General features: G+C 39.3%; 1 protein-coding gene across 3 annotated transcripts in view; it reads right to left on the bottom strand.

The window, feature by feature from the left end:
- AMFR (autocrine motility factor receptor) overlaps positions 1-18,618 on the bottom strand; it is a 37,898-nt gene that overhangs the window by 18,814 nt on the left and 466 nt on the right. For all 3 annotated transcript variants that reach the window (XM_038368429.2, XM_038368428.2, XM_038368427.2), the window contains exons 2-7: positions 13,829-13,921; positions 10,229-10,393; positions 6,672-6,824; positions 3,206-3,246; positions 2,376-2,508; positions 1,447-1,580 (exon numbers count right to left, since the gene is read on the bottom strand). In XM_038368429.2, the coding sequence (XP_038224357.1) occupies positions 1,447-1,580; positions 2,376-2,508; positions 3,206-3,246; positions 6,672-6,824; positions 10,229-10,393; positions 13,829-13,921 (719 nt within the window). The remainder of the gene's footprint in view (positions 1-1,446; positions 1,581-2,375; positions 2,509-3,205; positions 3,247-6,671; positions 6,825-10,228; positions 10,394-13,828; positions 13,922-18,618) is intronic.

The following is an 18,618-nucleotide window of genomic DNA, read 5'->3' as shown; positions in this document are numbered from 1 at the left end:
TTTGAAGACATTAAGTGACAATCCACAGACAGGCATGGTCCTAATTTAAATTGATAGTTTCATAAAGATTCTTGTGATATACTAGTGCTCTCACAAAGTCATATTGACACAATACACTGTATAGACTAAGGTCTAGTCTGTTAACACAAACTAGAACACCCCAGAAGCAATCAGAGTCATTTAGGTCCATAGTGAGGACAATCTGACGATAAGGAAGGAGTATCAAACACTTTTAGACTCAATACAACCTCAATTCAAAAATTCTTTCAAAAAAATTAAGCCTACAAAAATCACTGATGAAAACAAACTAAGAATTTTATTGAAACCCACAAAAGAAAATAAGGAAGACCATCGTGAAGAGCTCATGTAATCTTTGGTGACTTAACATCCTACAGGCACTTCTCCTATCAGTAATGGTGTGGGTTAAGGATGGCGCATCAGGCTCCTCTCTGACATGCTTTAGCCCTGGAACAAAGAAATTGTCTATACCAAATATGTTGATTTAAACTGGATTCGTGCAAATCCCTAAAACAGAAGTTCTTAAACCAGTTCACACCTTGTTTAAATCAATTTAGATTTAACTGGTAAATTACCAACATTATGGGGTAGTGTTAGTTACTCCACAGTTAAGATTGAGTAGAGCTGTTTAAGATTTTGATTTAGCTTAAATCAGTAACTTACTGACACAAACTAAACAGTTTAACCTTGCGTAAATTGGGTTTAAGAGTGTCAATGTTAGGAGTTTAACTAAATCACTTTTAAAACATTTTAATTAAACCAATACATTTCTAGCATAGGCAAGACCAAAATTTGACAACTGAGAGTTAAAACTTTGAAGCTCTTGTTCCATTCCTGATTCCAATGTTTTAAAAAAACAGTTTCACTGTAACTTAGTTATCGCTCCCACTGCAATAACAAAGTCAATCTCAGATTTCTGTTAGGTCTACAGCTTGGCCCACACTAGAAAATTAAGTCGGTTTAACTACATTGATCAGGGGTGTGAACCCCCACCCCCAAGCATCGTAGTTAAGCTGATCTACGTCCTTGTGTAGACAGCGCTAGGTCAACAGAAGAATTCTTCCATCGACCTAACTACTGCTTCTTGAGGAGGTAGATTACCCATGTCGACAGGAGAATCCCTCCTGTTAGCATAGGTAGTGTCTATACTGAAGCACTGCAGCGGTGGCGCTGAGCCCCTGTAGCGTTTTAGGCATAGACAAGCACTAAGAGGGGTCTACTTCTAATGGAGGGGATGGAGAAACAAAGAATCAGTATGGTGACATAGTATAAGTGAGGAGACAAACAGCTGGATCAGCAAATTTGTGGTTCACAAGCCCTTTATATTAACACATGATAAACAGTGCCCCCTCACACCCATTTGTTTATCAGGAGGCTCTCTCTTCAGGATCCAACTCAGCACTTTAAACTCATTCATCATTTGCTCACCTAGCTTCCATGTTTCCAACCACACGCAGGTAGTTCTTGTGACGACGGATTCTACGCTGAACCTCATGGAACAAATAACGCAGCTGCATAAAAATCACCAGGCTGGCCATCGACAACCAGATATTGCCAAACAACTATAAAACAAAACAAAATGGTGCTCAGAAGTGAAGACCAGGAAGCTAAAGAGAAGAACTGAAAAATAGCAGAAAATGCAGTATACATCATACACGTCACTATGGCTAGCAAAGCAGAGTGTTCCAGTCCGAAGGGCTCAGAAAATTGCAGTCTGGCTGTTCCAGAAAAACTCAAACCATTAACAGCTGTTCCACCCTCAGACATGAGAATTTTGCCTGTAATTTATGTTTTCAGAGAAACATTTACCCAATCTTTACAACCTTAGCTAGATTACTTCTGCCAATGGGAATTGGATCAGGCTCTTAAGAGAAGGAAGAAAGATCTAAATACAGAGATAAACCAATATTAACCCAAGTTATTTTGTGTTCCGTGTTCAAAACAATCACAAGAACCACCTCCAGTTTATACTGTTAATACTACTTAAACAGTAAAGCATTTACAACAAAAAAAAAGTTACATTCACTCCTGATCAATTTGATGTCTCCTGTTGGGGATGGAAATAATTTCTCTCTCTTGATAATTGAGGCCTGACATTACTCAAGCACATATCAATTTGAAGTGAAACATCTGCAAAACAGATAATTCTACAGAGAGCTAAAACAGCAAAACAAAATGGCTTCCACAGAGTTCAATGATACAAGTAGAAACGATGCCTACAGAGCAGTATTACATTTTCATCTCTTTATTTAAACATCTTCTGTGTAACGTTCAGTCCATTATAAATTAAAAAGTTGCCAGGTCACTTTATATTAAGACAGTTCTGTTTGCTTAACACTGACTTTAATGTTACATACCAGCATGTGAATATGATGCATCAGGTCCAGTGAAAGCAAGGTTAGCTCCATGACAAAATCTGTATAATACACATACGTTCCCTTGCCCTCCCAGGTTCCTTCATGGTTGAGATCCCAGAGATGAATTACATAACTGTAAGAGAAGAGACTTCAACATTACTTTTAAATAAGTTTAGAAACTGAACTTGATTCTAACAACATTGTTTACAATTTTTTTCCCCTCTTGCTGCTGTTTCTCCTCTTTCCATCACGCTTAGGTCTTTTTTATTCACCTGACTAATTAATCTCAATGATTTCAACAGCACTATTCATGATAAGCCCGGCAATCAGAATTTGGCGCTTGGTCTTGGGATATCTCAGCCTACTTTAAGCCCTGTGTGGTTATATTTGAGTCCATGCTTCAGATACACCATTATTAATAAAAAGAAAAGGGAGTACTTGTGGCACCTTAGAGACTAAACAAATTTACTTGAGCATAAGCTTTCGTGAGCTACAGCTCACTTCATCGGATGAATTTGATGAAGGGAGCTGTAGCTCAAATAAATTTGTCAGTCTCTAAGGTGCCAGAAGTACTCCTTTTCTTTTTGTGAATACCGACTAACACGGCTGCTACTCTGAAACCTACCATTATTAATAACTTCCTTAGTTGTACACTCACTACTGTATTACCGATCTTTATTGAAAAATATGATCAACAATAAATAATCTCTGTCCCTCCCAAAAAGTCCCATTTGCAAACCAACAAAATAACTAAGCACCACCTTCAAAGTGAAGCACCTATCTGCACCAACATATTGGCATGGGTATCACCTAAAACAGATGTTACTTACCGTAAAATTACATGAGTAGTTCTCACTGTCACAAGTAGAGACTGTAAGGGAAAAAAGGTCAATCATTAATATAATTCCTCCCCGTTTTACAGATAGGGCTACTGAGGCAGGGAGTGGAAGTGACAAGACAAGGGTCACAGTCAGGGCCGGCTCTACAGTTTTTGCAGCCCCAAACAGTGAAAAAAACTGCCACCGATTTGCCGCCACAGCCAGCGGAACAGAGAAGCTGCTGCCGAATTGCTACCGCAGCCGGCGAGACAGAGGAGCAGCCGCAGAAACACTGCCGCCCTTTTCTAACTGTTGCCCCAAGCACCCGCTTGGAACGCTGGTGCCTGGAGCCGGCCCTGGTGACAGTGAACCAGTGGTAGAGCCAGGAATAGAACCAAGGTCTCCTGATTCCCAACTCTTTGCCCTGTCTTATAGACCATGCTTCCTCCTTTAGCCTTAATGTTCTTAAGCCCTGTCCATGCTGGGATCAGGACTTAGCTAGCTCCCTGCAGCCATACATAGCACAGTTCTCATCCCACTGTGGGCAGGAACTGAGTATGAAGCTCAAGGAAACACACTGATGCTTATTAGTAGCTAAAAGTTTCAAGTGGGACTAAGAAAGACCCTCTAAGTCATTTTCATTCCTTTTTTTTTTTTTTTTTTTTTTTTTTTGGAGACGGACATAATCACTACAGGAATAATTTTTGTCTAGTCCATGCTAACCTGAGCTGGGAAAAGAATTTAGTTATACCACAAAGCAAGATTAAATCATGCGCCTATTCCAAAGACAAGCCACCAGAAAAACTATCTGAAATAGCTCAACTAGCTTGCCCATACCAAGGGGCTTTGGAGTGGCCTTCCACGCATTCTCAGAACCCCAACCCCATTATCTCCCTCATTAACCTACCACGCTTTTGCAGCCTCATGTCACATAACCTCCAGCTTCAGAGCTGAGGAGAGGCCATCACCATCACTCCTAGTTAACTGAAGGGGTGAGTACTGAATAACCCAAGGATGTACTGGTGTTTACAGTGGATTTAACCATGAATCTGTTTTATAAAACTGTTCCACAGGCTAAAATTAAGCATAAAAAGGAGCAAAGGTTTGTTAAGAACCTGAAAATAAATGCCATGGTCCACTTAAAGCAGTAACATTGTAGTTTCAGTCCCTGTTTAGTGATTTTTTTAAAGCACAGTTAGAACATTCTTCGGTTCATATTTAAGCCTTTAGTAATATCCATATCATCTGCTGGCTGCTTTCTTGAAGGCTTTGGAATACATTTCTAGGATTTTTTTTTAAAACAATAATACAGCCATTTGTCTGACTGAATTCTTCATATTTTATGATCAGCAAATCATCCAAGCAACACATACAGGTCAAACTAAAAGCAAGCAACGTCAACATATCAGGAGCCAACTTTCATAAAAAGTTAAGTCAGCCACACAATCTGCTCCTGTCACATACATGACAATTAAACCTTCTTACGTTGCTGATGCAATCACATACCAAACTACAGAAACAGAAAAGTTACTGTACTTTGTTCTCAAGAGATCTTCTAGTTACAGGGGAAATTTCTGAGCAAGCCAATGAGCAAAAGTAAATATAATGCACAAATTAAATCCTTGTGGTGAAACAGAATGTTGATAAGATCTGCTAGATGGATAAGCTGTTGAGCACAGATTTATGTCAAAGCCAGGACATGACATGAAATGCCTGATAAGGAAAACATCTGTAAAGGGAAAAACCCAAAAAGTTTAGGCCCTATATTTTAGCTTCTGTAAGAACTGTAATACGATGGGCTATGTGCTATGGAATCTAAATATCTTGTCTTAATTCACCACTTTGTTGTAAAGATATTTGTACTATTTAGTATTCAGGCAGCAAGGACAGCAAAATTAAACCAATTGGCCAATCCAGAATTGGGTGAAGTGATCCATGTATTGTATGTAGAATCCATAAACATACATTGATCTTTCAGGATGAGAGAGGCTACACTGAAAACAAAATATTGTACAATTGGTTAATGCAAATCTATGACTGAAATTTTAAATGTAGAAAAGGACATTTACATTCTCCTGGCAGCTGTAACAGCTGAAAACAAAATATACTCCTTGTACATCTACCTCTGGGAAAAGGATGAAAGAACAAACATGTTAGTTATGTTGCTTAATGCACTACTGGAACACACTCAGATTCTACAATGAGGAGTGTGGTACAAGAACTTGCATAGAATTATATCTTATATCTACTATTACATAACACTTAAAATACTGATCATCAGACAGGGTGCTAACTTAAATGTTTTACTACGCACATGCACTATGACCAAACTACAGTTGCTATCGGAACCACACCTGAATGTCCTGCCTTTCATACTTTTAAAATTTCAACCCTGTGTTGCATTTATGTAAATTTTTTTTTGCATTACATTTCCTTTAACTGAAAAAAAAAAGTCATGGGGAAAAATGGACTAATTTAATGGGATATGTTTGGTTGTGTATATGGAGCATTGCACTTTAGTATTTTAAATGTTTATTCAGAAGCAACCTATTGCCCTTTATACTTGCCAGGCCCTTTCAGAACACAACCTACTTCCCTTACCACATTCATATCCCTCCCAAAACTCATCCCCGTCATCCTGCTGATCAGAAGAGGAGGGGATAGGCAGCACAGAGAGAAGGGAGGAGCCTAGCTAAAACCTGAGAATCACATTCACATCACTCTACTGAAAACACAGGGGAATAAAGCTAAATCAATGTTTGCAAAGCGAGGGGAGAGACCAAGAGGGCACTTTTTAAAATCCAATGTAATTACATATATTCAAATGCAATATAGTTGGCAGTGTCCGTTTTAAAGAGCATCAGATGGATTGTCAGCAGGAAAACATTTCAAAAGCCTTTCACTGTAGTTTTTACTATTTTTTCCTTTAAGTTTGAGATCACCACCAGATGGCACTTTTAGGAGGCAGACAGAAAAGAACATGAGTATATCTCCTGAGGCTAAACCTTGCAGACACACGAATAATTTCACTCACACAAGTGCAGGCCCACTGAAATCAAACACTCTACTCATGCAAGTAAGTGCTGGCAGGACAGTGCCCCTAGTTTGTTAATCAGATGCCTAAGCAACTATATCAGTTCATTTGACACATCTGATTTTTCAGAACTTGTTTTTAAAAATACATTGGTATGAGACAGATATATCTATGTTTATCTCAGTGTTAAACTTAGGACTGCAGATCATCTTTGCTTTAAGAGGTGGTAGCTATGATAAATCCTTACAATGCTGCCTACTTTTGGCACAGCTGAAATCAAGACATCTGTGTATCAGAAAAACTAATGAGCGTGCTTCATGAGAAAAAGAAGAAGAATTGGGTGAAGTGTCTATTTCAAAAACCAAACTGCAGAAGCCCCCAAATAAACCAAAGTTAAGAGGAAAAACAAAGTACAAATCAACTTGCATAAAAAGTAAGTCTCACCTCTGCTGCCATGAAAGCTAGAGTGTGCATTCCATGCGTATAGCCAATAACTCCACAGATCACTGCTAGACCACAACAGGAGAGTAACATGGCAATCAGCAGAGTCAGGACTCTGACGTGGCTGCTCATTGGGGTGGTGGGAGAGAAGGAAAGCTAAAACACATTAATACAAAACAGTGTTAACAAACTGCTCCTCTCCCTGTTGCCTTCACCCAGCACATATTCTACTGAATCTAATTATTTTCTGAATATAACCAACATTGCAACGTCAACCAGCTAGCCAAGCAGCTATGAGGGCAGGGAGAAAGAAAACAAAAAGCACATACACTAAAAGCACATAAGGCCTTGGGACTCTAGGTTTCATTTATACTCACAGATTTTCAAGCCAGAAGGGACCATTGTCTAGAGTGACCTCCTGCATAACTCAGGCCCCAGAACTTCACCCAGCAATTTCTGCATCAAGCCCATAACTTCTGTTTGAGCTGGAGGGTACGGTGACCAGGTGTCCAGTTTTTGACGGGAACAGCCAGTCGAAAAGGGACCCTGCCAGCTCCGGACTGCACCGCCGACCAGGCTGTTAAAAGTCCTGTCAGCGGTGCTGCGGCTCTAAGGCAGGCTAGTCCCTACGGGTCCTGGCTGGCACCGCGCTGCATCCTGGAAGCGGAGAGCAGCAGGTCCAGCTCCTAGGCGGGAGGGACATGGGGCTCTGTGCGCTGTCCCCCGCCCTGAGCCCTGGCTCTGCACTCCCATTGGCCGGTTTCCAGCCAATGGGGGGGGGGGAAATATCTGCAGGCAAGAGCAGCACATGGAGCCTCCTGGCCCCCCCTGCCTAGGACCCGGAGCTGCTGGTTGCTTCCAAGACGTGTGCAGCCCGGAGCCAGGACAGGCAGGGAGTCTGCCTTAGCCCTGCTGCACCGCTGCCCGGGAGCTGCCCGAGGTAAGCCCATGTCCCAATCCCAAGCGCCAACCCCGTCCCAGCCCCGAGCCCCCCTCCCCAAAACCCTGAGCAACATCCTGCACCCCAAACCCCTCATCCCTGGCCCCTCCCTAAAGCCAGCACCCCTAGCCCAGAGCCCTCAGTCTCCCCTGCACCCCAGCTCTGCCCCAGCCAAGCCCCCTGCCACACCCCAGAGCCCTCATCCCCTCCTGCACCCCAAACCATTACCTCAACCCGCAGCCTGCTCTCGCACTCTAAATCCCTCAGCCCCACCCCCCAGCCTGAAGCCCCCTTCTGCACCTCAAACCCCTCATCCCCAGCCCCACCCCAGAGCCCATACCCCCAGCTAGAGCCCTCACCCCCTCCCGCACCCCAAGTCTCTGCCCCATCCCAGTGAAAGTGAGTGAGGGTGGGGGAGAGCGAGCCCCAAAGGGGGAGAGAATGTAGTGAGCAGGGCCTTAGGAAAGGGCGGGGCTAGGGTGTTCAGTTTTGTGTGATTAGGAAGTTGGCAACCCTACTGAAGGGTATGTTTTAGAAAGACATCTAGTCTTGATTTAAAGACATCAAGGGATGGAGAGTACACTACTTCCATAGGTAAGCTGTTCCAATGATTAATTACCCTCACTGTTAAAAAATTGTGCCTTATTTCTAGTTTGAATTTGTCTAACTTTAATTTCCAACACTGGATCTTGTTATGCCTTTTTCTCCTAGATTAAAGAGCCATCATAAATCTCTCCCCATCCAGGTACTGGTAGACCATGCTCACCTTTTGATCAGAAGACTGAAAAATATTTCCTTTATATTATTTAAGATTACATATAATTTTAACTGAAAATTCGTATATGCTTCGCTTATAGATTATACCAAAAATAAAGTCATCTTAATTTAAGGATGAAAGAATCAGTCAAAGTATCTAGACCCATCTCCTTATCATGAGTGGGAGTCAAACTCTCAGTCTGGGGTGTTTAATTATTAAATTGGCTCACATATTTCATCCATTCAGTTGCTAAATTCATTCTTCTCTCCCCATTTGAGTTGGACTCAGCTTCATAGTCACACATTTATCAAGAAAAGTGTTATAATCCAGACTTTAATGTTTTCCTTCAACAAGGAAGAAAGTCCCAGCACCACAGCTCCTTTCTTAAGAACTCTTGCTCAAATGCAATAAGCATTTCTGCCTTTACAATCTGCTCTCTCTCAGCCTTCTAGAAGATAACTTTAATACACCAAGAACTGCTAGATAACCTTCGTGTTGATTTCTGGTTTACAGTTATTCCACTCCACTCAATCTCATTTCACTCAAGGCCACTATCAAATTGCTGGAAAGGCAACCCTTCTTGGATGGTGAAATGGGAAAAAACCGGGGAGTACAAGAGGCCTTAAAATATAAAGTTTGGGGTAACCAGAGAATGCAGTCTGGCTCAGGCTTTTATTTAATGACACTGAAGTAAAGAAAGCAGCACGTACATTATACTTAAGTGTCTGCAATTACTCAAAGTGCAAGTGATTTTTCTAATCCCAATAATAGTCCATAGAAAAGAGAATTAAAGTGCTTGTCAGGTAACACATATGGTGGCACACACACTACCATGTGAAAGCTTTTCATTTTGTAATCTATATTATATCTCTATTCATATGTCCAGTATAGTAGACAGACCTGGCCCAGTTAGATGGATCAAATTACAACAGTCTGCGTAAGAGTCATTTGTTTATTTCACTAAAACTGAACTGACTCTTCATTCATTTTAAGACCCCTAACAAAAGTGCACTCCATTAACTTACACAGAGGCATTGCCCCCATCCTTGTTTAGAGCCATCTTAGCTCTCCATAGTCTCATTGCTATTGGTGCAAAAGCCATGTCCTCTACAGCTCCAGCCACCTGGTACAGCCTCTCTGCAACCCTTCATTTCATTTCCCAGATGAAGACTGTCTTTCCTCCTCGCCTGAGCCTATTCATTACTCTCCCCTTCTGTGACTCACTATTTAACTCTTGAATACAGATATAGTTTGGGATACAGTTTATAATGTACAGTACATCTAAAGATGCATTGTGTGCTATCAGTTCTTCATAGAGGCACAATGATCATAACTATTTCAAAGCATTAAAACTGCACAGAAACTATAAATACGCAATGAAATCCAATTCCTTTTGCTCTATGCTTTGTAATTTTACTTTGAGAGATCAAAAAAATTTCAAACTACCCTCAGAAGTACCCAACTGGGCATCAAACTGAGGCTGATTTTCTAGAATTCTTAGCTAAGGCAATTTGAGAAGGACACTTTTTAAAAGGGATACTTATAGCAATAATTCTAGACAAGGCAAGAACACATGGAGCTTTACATCTGAGGATCTTTCAGCATTTTATAAAAAAGGATAAATATAATTTAACATGGGATGATCATTTAAGATGGAAGAACTGTAACAGGGAGGTTAAGAACCTGATATTCAGAGGTGCTGAGGATTCGCAGCTCAGTTTGAAGTCAATGGGAGACATGAATGCTCAACATCTCTGAAAAATCAAGCCCAAAGTGACACAACCAAGGCCACACAGTGAGTTAGTGCTGGCACTGGGAGCAGAACTCACATCTCCCAACACACAGTCATTAGGAAAAACTTACATATTCAAACCGATCCTTGCAGAGCTGAACCATGAGGTGGAGAAACACAAGCCCAGAGAACCAGAGGCACCACATGACCACCTCTTCCACAGTCTGAACATTCAGCACACCAAAAATAAAGATAAACTTGTAGAAGATGAAATTCCAGAATTTGTCCTTGAGATGCTAAAAAGGAAGACATTTGTTTTCCATAGGTAATCAAAGTAGTTAAAAAGCTCAAATACAAAATTATCCACACCCTGGCTAGTTTATTAATACAAAAATCCTACAATACTTTGCACTTATACAGCTTCTTCACCTGACAATCACAACATGCTTCACAATTATTTAATCCTCATGACGCACCCGTGAGACAGGGAAGTATCTGCATTTCACAAGTGGGAAACTTGCTACACAGCAAGTCTGTGGTAGAATGGGGAGATAGAAACCCCAATTCATAGTCACTTGCATTACCTGCTATTATCATTTACCACGTGCTTTAGGCAGCACGTACAAGTCCCATTGTGCTAGATATTGGAGAGAGTAAAAGGACAGTCCTTGCTCCAAGGAGCTTATGGTCTCAGTTGAGCTAAGAAGCAAAAGATGAGTGCAACAGATAATAGGCAGGAGTGAAGGAAGGAAGATGAAGGAAACAGAAGTATGAAAATGTGATAGGCCAGCTAGTCACACAGCTAGATGGGGATATTTTGTACTATTTTTTAAATAACAGGATATGAATAATACAAAAATGAGAAATCAGAAATTTCTGCCATCAAGGTGGATGGATTTAAATCACTAATTTTAATCATGATTTGCACTTGTACTTTAGTTATTTTTCTAAAGAAGGCTGATTCTCATTGGTTGGTAACCATTGAAACATGTTTATTGCAAACAAATACAGCCTTTACACTACATTTGGTGCTTCTTTTTGCTAACCAGGAAGATACACTATAAAAACATTAATTTAAGCAATTAGATTGCTTAACTCACATTTCTCCAGATAATTTTAAAAAAAGTAAAAATTAACTGTTAGAAAATTGTGATTTTTATTTTAACTTGGGATTTGTGTCAAGCTCTATTTTGATGGAAATTCAAATATCAAAAATGCACAAAACCAATATTTTCTTAATTAAATAAAACTACCTTAACTATGCTGGATACACAAGAAACAAGTTTATCAAAACATGTTTTGCATTTAAAACTGCTCTATGTAAACTATTTATCTTTAATTAGCAAATTGAACTGATTGTTTCTGGTCACCATGCCCTTCAAGATTTTAGAACCAGTAGCTCTCATCCTCTCACATCTAATTTTTGTTCATAGATTGGAAAAAAAAACAAGCTTTCCTGCATTTCCAATTCCCAACTGATTTCTTAACTTTAAATGAATCTGTCACTGAACTGAACTTGAATACATTGAAATGAAGAAAATATTCTCTCTGCACCTGCAAAAGAGGCTACTGCTGTCAGTCAAAAGCTGATTTAGCATGTCAACAAACTTTGGTTCCAGGCCTTTAGCCCGTCACTTCCATCAGCTCAATGGTTTGACTTTCTCTAACACTTGGTGACAAACGTGTTCTAAATGTTTTTTTAATTATTTTAAGTGATTTAAATAGATTATAGTAAATTTAGGCCTTAACATAGGTTATTTTTTTTTTAATTTTAAATCATCCATTTTTATCCACGCTGCCTGCCATCTACCTAGCCTCCACTAGATACCACTTTCTCTTAAGGTGTATTGACTAAATGATGTTCCTTTTGTACCATTGCAACAAGACGTGCAGCATTCTAGATTTTTTTTTTCCACTATGTATTTGTACAGTGCTTAACACAATGGGGCCCTGATCTCAACTGGATCCTCAGTATCGTAGCAATGTGGCTGAGAGGCTACCAATATTGCCATTTTTATTTCTGGATTGCTGGCATATATATATTTAACCTTTCTTCTGCCATTGTAGGAAATTAAGAGAAAGTGACAAAAATCTAACCCTCTAAAAATACTCAATGTATAAGATGCTTGGTCTCCAACATAATGGCTACATGCAAGAAGGGAGTAGATGATGAGAAACAGTGGGACAAAAAAAAGCATTCCCACACACGCAATCAGAAAGAAAGACGGTACACTGGTTAGTTATTGCAGGATAAAAGACACTATACAATTTGCACTATACAATGGGAAGGCTTTATAGAAAAAAAAAATGTCCTATCAATCCTCTTTATAAAAACACAATGAAGTCATCAGCAAGACAGCTAGAACTGGCTAATAATTCCTTCAGGATGATCACATTTTTGACCTACCAAAATATATAGCCTATCTTTCAAAGGAAGCTATCAAAGTATATTTTAATTTTTAAAGGGACAGTGACACACTAGAAACTAGCATTGACACTGCTTTGAATTCCATGTCCATATGGTCACCATGGACAACTGAAAAAATCTAGCACAAAGCTTTTAAAGCATAGGCACTGCATTCAGAGGTCTTTAGGTTTGTGAATTACCAATATAATAGATTGCAAGACACCTATGAACAAGTAAATAATAGTGCCCCATTTGCACTGCATGCCTGTTACATTAAAACTTCTGTGGCTTAATTTTTTTAAATGACTGCATGTATATATACAGAGAGAGAGAGAGAGAAACATATTTTGAAGGGACATAGTCAACTTGATTTTTGAAAATAAAATTTCAAAATAACTGTTTTTTAAATAGTATGGCCTGAAATCTTTTTAAAAATCCTTAAAAAAAAGTTTTTCCTGCTTTCTTGCTGATGTTGAGAAAAGGGGCAAGCCTAGGGCCAGTAACAAATGGCTTGGGCTCAGCTCTCTTGCCCTCTCAGTGCATGTGTCTGCCTACTGCCATTGATGGGAAACATCCTCTTCTTGCCGAGGCTGACGGTGCACGAGAGTTATGTCATCATGCCAGAACATGAGGAAAGAATTGTAGCTGACCAGTAATAAAACAGTGAAACCGATGATGTAAAAAAGTACTGTCAACTGCACAAAGTAAACTAAAATCAAAAATAGAGAATTGTTTTCCTCTAATTTCCTTTAAAATTAAGAGCACTTGTAAGCACAGGAACAAAATTTATGATGAAAGTGTAATTTCCTAGTTGACAGATGTCCTTTTAAAATAAAATAGCAGTTCACCAAACTTAAAGCTCCTCTTCAGAAACAAGCCAGAAGATTCATGGAGGCTTATATACGCACTCAGTAGTTTACCCGTAAGAGAACTGCAAAGAGCTTTTGGTAGATTTTAAACTTTCATAAATGTTACTGGATGTGTATTTTCAAAATATCAAAAGGGGATATTCTCCAAATCATGGACAAATCACCTTTTAAGCTTGGGGTTAAAAAAGACAGCAATTTTGATGGAAAGATTGGCAAAATCAATCTTACTTTTTAAAAAATTATTGTAAATCATAAGAGCTACATTTGTATTTTTAAAAAACTGTTAGGGTGCTAAATGTTACTCTGTGCAACTCTCAACATTCCCAGGTGGGATATTAAAACCATTCGTCTACAAAAAAAAAAACCCCATGTGAAGATAAAAAAAGAGACAGATCAAGAAAACAAGTATCTGATAGCAAGGCAATTCGTCTAGAAGCATCATATGTTTTACTTACCTGCCTCTCACTAACACGAAGAGGACCAAACACAGCACACTGGATTAGTTTAGCAATCAACATCAGAAAACAGCAGGCAGTATTTACTAGTACCTAAAAATAAATTAAACATATTTTAGTCCTATTCATAAAAGAGAGCACTATACCTCACCCCCTTGTTGTTGTGCAGTAGTTGTTTCAGGTAGGCAGTAAAATATGCCCCTTCCTAAAGCCTAACTTCTAGGCAACGTACAGTAGAATACATTTCATTATCATTTCATCAGCGTTTCCACAAATATGTCAGCCTGAGATACTGAGACATTAATATCAACAGCATCATTATACAGATAACCAAGCTTCCACACCTAAACTTGCAAGGCAAGTGATTTCTTTACCCAAGTTATCATTAATATCTTACATTATTAAAAATGAAATAATGTCAGAATTTGATTTTATTTTCACTATTTATTCAGTTTATTTATTTTATCCATATTAGCTTAGACAATAAAAACTGACGAGTCAGATTCACTTTTGTCCCGGTAAATTTTACTTTCTGGTTTCCATTGGCTTTAAGCTTTAGTAACAGCTTATTTATGATGCCCCACATCATCAGGTCAGTGGCATTCAGAAATGATTAATGAGTCATTCAAAACATTTTTTAATCTAAGAGCCTAGTTTAGATTAGCAATCATCATTTAACTGGACCAGTTTAACAAATGAAAAACTATTAAAACTGCATCAGATTTAGTAGTTAGTATAAATTATTGTGAACATTTTCTAGGTCATAAACTTTAGAAATTTTAAAGGCACAATACTTAAAAGGGACACTGTCAATTTAAAAATCAGAAATGTTGCAAACAAATGTATCTAACTATAAACACCTTAATAGATTGTTCATTATTATTTTTAAAATCCATTTACTTTTCAGTTTATGCTCTGACTTTTTGCTTTTCTCTCAGCCCAGACAATAAAAATCAATAGTCAGTTTTCCTTTTGCTTATAGTCGGTGTCATTTCCAAGTTCTTAATTTTTGAATATTTGCCACCCAAACACTACAGGAAAATACTTATTTATTTAAAATACACTGGTTTCATTGAACTTTTTTTTTCCTAATTGTGAAATATTTCCCTTAGTCTCAGGGTTGATAAAAATATTCTAGCAAATTTTAAATCTGGGGCCAAATTTAAGTTGACAGGGTCGTTTACAAGGAATTATTTTTAAAATGATCAAGTTGTTTCCCTCCTAAATTACAAATGTATATTTTAGTTTCCAAAAAAACACTGTACAGAAGCCATAAAAGCTTGATAATGCCTGATGCCAACATGCAAGTCTAACTACACACTTGTCACAGGTAATGCTTTACATTACCTAACTAAAAGAAGGTTGAGGGGAGATATGATTGCTCTCTATAAATATATCAGAGGGATAAATATAGGAGAGGGAGAGGAATTATTTAAGCTCAGCGCCAATGTGGACACAAGAACAAATGGGTATAAACTGGCCACCAGGAAGTTTAGACTTGAAATCAGACGAAGGTTTTTAACCATCAGAGGAGTGAAGTTTTGGAATAACCTTCCAAGGGAAGCAGTGGGGGCAAAAGATCTATCTGGTTTTAAGATTCTACTCGATAAATTTATGGAGGAGATGGTATGATGGGATAATGGGATTTTGGTAAGTAACTGATCTTTAAATATTCAGGGTAAATAGGCCAAATCCCCTGAGATGGGATATTAGATGGATGGGATCTGAGTTACTATAGAAAATTCTTTCCTGGGTATCTGGCTGGTGAATCTTGCCCATATGCTCAGGGTTTAGCTGATTGCCATATTTGGGGTCGGGAAGGAATTTTCCTCCAGGGCAGATTGGAGAGGCCCTGGAGGTTTTTCGCCTTCCTCTGTAGCATGGGGCATGGTTGACTGGAGGGAGGCTTCTCTGCTCCTTGAAGTTTTGAACCATGATTTGAGGACTTCAATAGCTCAGACATGGGTGAGGTTTTTCATAGGAGTGGTGGGTGACATTCTGTGGCCTGCGCTGTGCAGGAGGTCGGACTAGATGATCAGAGTGGTCCCTTCTGACCTTAGTATCTATGAATCTATGAATCTACATAACACAGATATCAGGCCAAATTAGGCTCTAGATTGGTCTGTGCTGAAATTTTCTAAATCTATTTCACCTTGATATTTAAATTGCTGAATTCAAGTCGGAATACTCCAGTCTGAACATGTTCATTATTCATAGTGACATCATTCATACCAGGTCTGAAAATCTAAAATAAAACCTATCTGCTTTCTGGAACTGTGCCAGTTAAATCTCTCTGGCATTATAGCTCTTGACAGCCATTTCAATGAAAACTGTAATGAGCAGAAAATACTGAATCACTTAAACTGGTTTGTCATTTTTTTTGCCAACCAATTCTTTTGAACTATATAGGACACAGGAAGTGAGAAAAGAAACGATGAGAGGATACATCCCAATAACATAGCACTTTAAAGGGACACAGGGTACAATTTTCCAAAGCACCTAACCAACTTGGGAGCCTAAATCGCATTTTCTAAAGGGACTCAAGAGCCTTTAAATGTCTTTGGCACTTTTGAAAATTTACCCATAGTTAATTTAAAAATCATATATTGTAAATCAATTTACCTACAGATTGGTAACGCCACCTTGGATTATTAAACACAAAGGAATTTAAAAATCTAATATACCCAGTCACTATTTATGTTCTTTGTTGAGTTTTTTTAAATATCAATAGGCATAGACAAAGAAAATCAATGACGTGAGGATAGTCTTTTTATTCTGTTTGTATAGCACCTCATACAGTGAGGTCCAGGTCAATGACTAAGGCTCCTAAATTCTATGGTAATACAAATCATAATAAATTGTAGTCATTTATAATCACTTCCATTTTCAGGTTCTCATGCTGCATATTTTGGTTTCAGACACTGCAGGTGATTTTTTCTTTTTAAAATTGTGGAAACATTTCTACTCGCCTTAGGTTTTGCAAAATCTTGTTTTTACAAATTTCAAAATTTGGGCAGAATCCTCTCTTACAAATATTTATTCCTGAGTATCATGTTTAATATAGTCAATTGTCTCATTGGCTAATCCCAAAGCATCACAGACACAGTAAGCACTATTGTTTTGTAGCATCAGGATACCTAAATTGACAAATCACTTTAAAAATAATTTTCACATAAAGAGAGAAAGGCATTAAAATATTAAATTGAACACAAAATATATACTTTATCCAAGTACAAACTGTGGTGTAGACACATAGGTATGCTGCCATAATTAACATATTACTATCTTAGTGACCACAAAGACAGTCTACAGTCTCACTTTTATTTTTTTACACCAAGTTAATGTAAAGTAACACAGTCTGAGTCTTGCAAAACCATTGCAGAGACTGGAGGATCAACATTTTGTGTGCGTGTGTGTGAGTGAGAGAGCGCGCGCATGCGCAAAGCCAATTCCCATTGATCTGGACCCAAAATTTAAACACTGGGTCCAATCCAAAAGAGCAAAGTATGTTTTTAACATTAAAACATAAGAGTAACTGGTTTTAACTCCTTTTTTAAATTTATAAACTGACATCTGCCAAACTGACAGCCATAGAGAGAAATCTCTGCTTAGCAACAGAACAGATACACTATGAACACGGTGTCCAGATTGCTTCTCCCAATCTGACTCAATCCTGACCTGGATGGACCAGTCCTAAGGGCAAAGTGAGTTAAATTCCTGTGGACTGTTTACACTCTTTGTCCTCTCTGCTGAAGCTAACAACAAGGAACCAATTTTTGTAATGTAGACATTGGGACATAAATTCTAGGTAAGTTTTCTTCCAGCATGCAAGGCCCAATATAGAAGTTTCTCAATGTTGCTAGTATTGGCTCACGTCCACCCGTTTTAGCAACACGGGAAGTTGAGAGCAGACAGACCAGTAGTGTCTAGACCCAAACCAGCACTCAAAACAGCACTCCGCCTACTCTACGACTCCCAAAATTGTGGAGGTTGATGAAGCCAAAATGGTGTTAACAGCCACGAGAAATGTTGAACAATTTCCCTAATGCATGCAAGGTCTAAACAAGTTTACCAGTGCAAACTGGCACTTACTTAACATGGAATTTACACTCCTTTACACACCACCTCTGGCCCAGGCAGTTTAAATTCTGGTGTAAATCACACTACTGGGCCCAGAAAGTGATACAGAGGATTTCTATTTAGTGACTGAGCGTAACCTCTATAACCGAACCTCGGAAACCAGACTCAGACCATCAGACTCACTTCAGACAAACCAATGACCAGCCTCATCACACAGTAGCAACTATCAGTCACTACAGACCTAGTCCCGACAACCCAGCGACCAGCCCCACCACACGAACTACAGCAGGGTGTGTTTGAACCATGGCTGCGCTATTTACACAAGAGTCTGCTCGTTGGGGAGAAAAGGAGGACTTGTGGCACCTTAGAGACTAACAAATTTATTTATTTGAGCATCAGCTTTCGTGAGCTACAGCTCACTTCATGGGCTGCAGTGGGGGATGCAGTTGGGGAGGGGAGGGGAACTATTTCCTCCAAGTCTGGGGGACCCTGTATCCCCAGAGGGAGCTGGAAGCCAAGCCAGGTATTCCTGGGGCCTGGTCCCTAGGGCATCAAGGCAATCGCACCCCCTGGATCCACAGGTCACCCTCCTGCAAAGCGAGCCCCCCGACGCTCCTTCAGGAATACCCACCCCCCAGCCCAGCCCAGCTACCCACCCCTCAGCCCTGCCAGGACCCCCAGCCCCACTGCCTGCCCCCCAGGCCCCTCTG

Source organism: Dermochelys coriacea, chromosome 12 (genome assembly GCF_009764565.3).
Source record: "Dermochelys coriacea isolate rDerCor1 chromosome 12, rDerCor1.pri.v4, whole genome shotgun sequence".
NCBI classification, from domain to species: Eukaryota; Metazoa; Chordata; order Testudines; family Dermochelyidae; genus Dermochelys; species Dermochelys coriacea.
The sequence above is the reverse complement of the archived record's forward strand: the minus strand, read 5'-3'. Positions and strand labels throughout refer to the sequence as shown.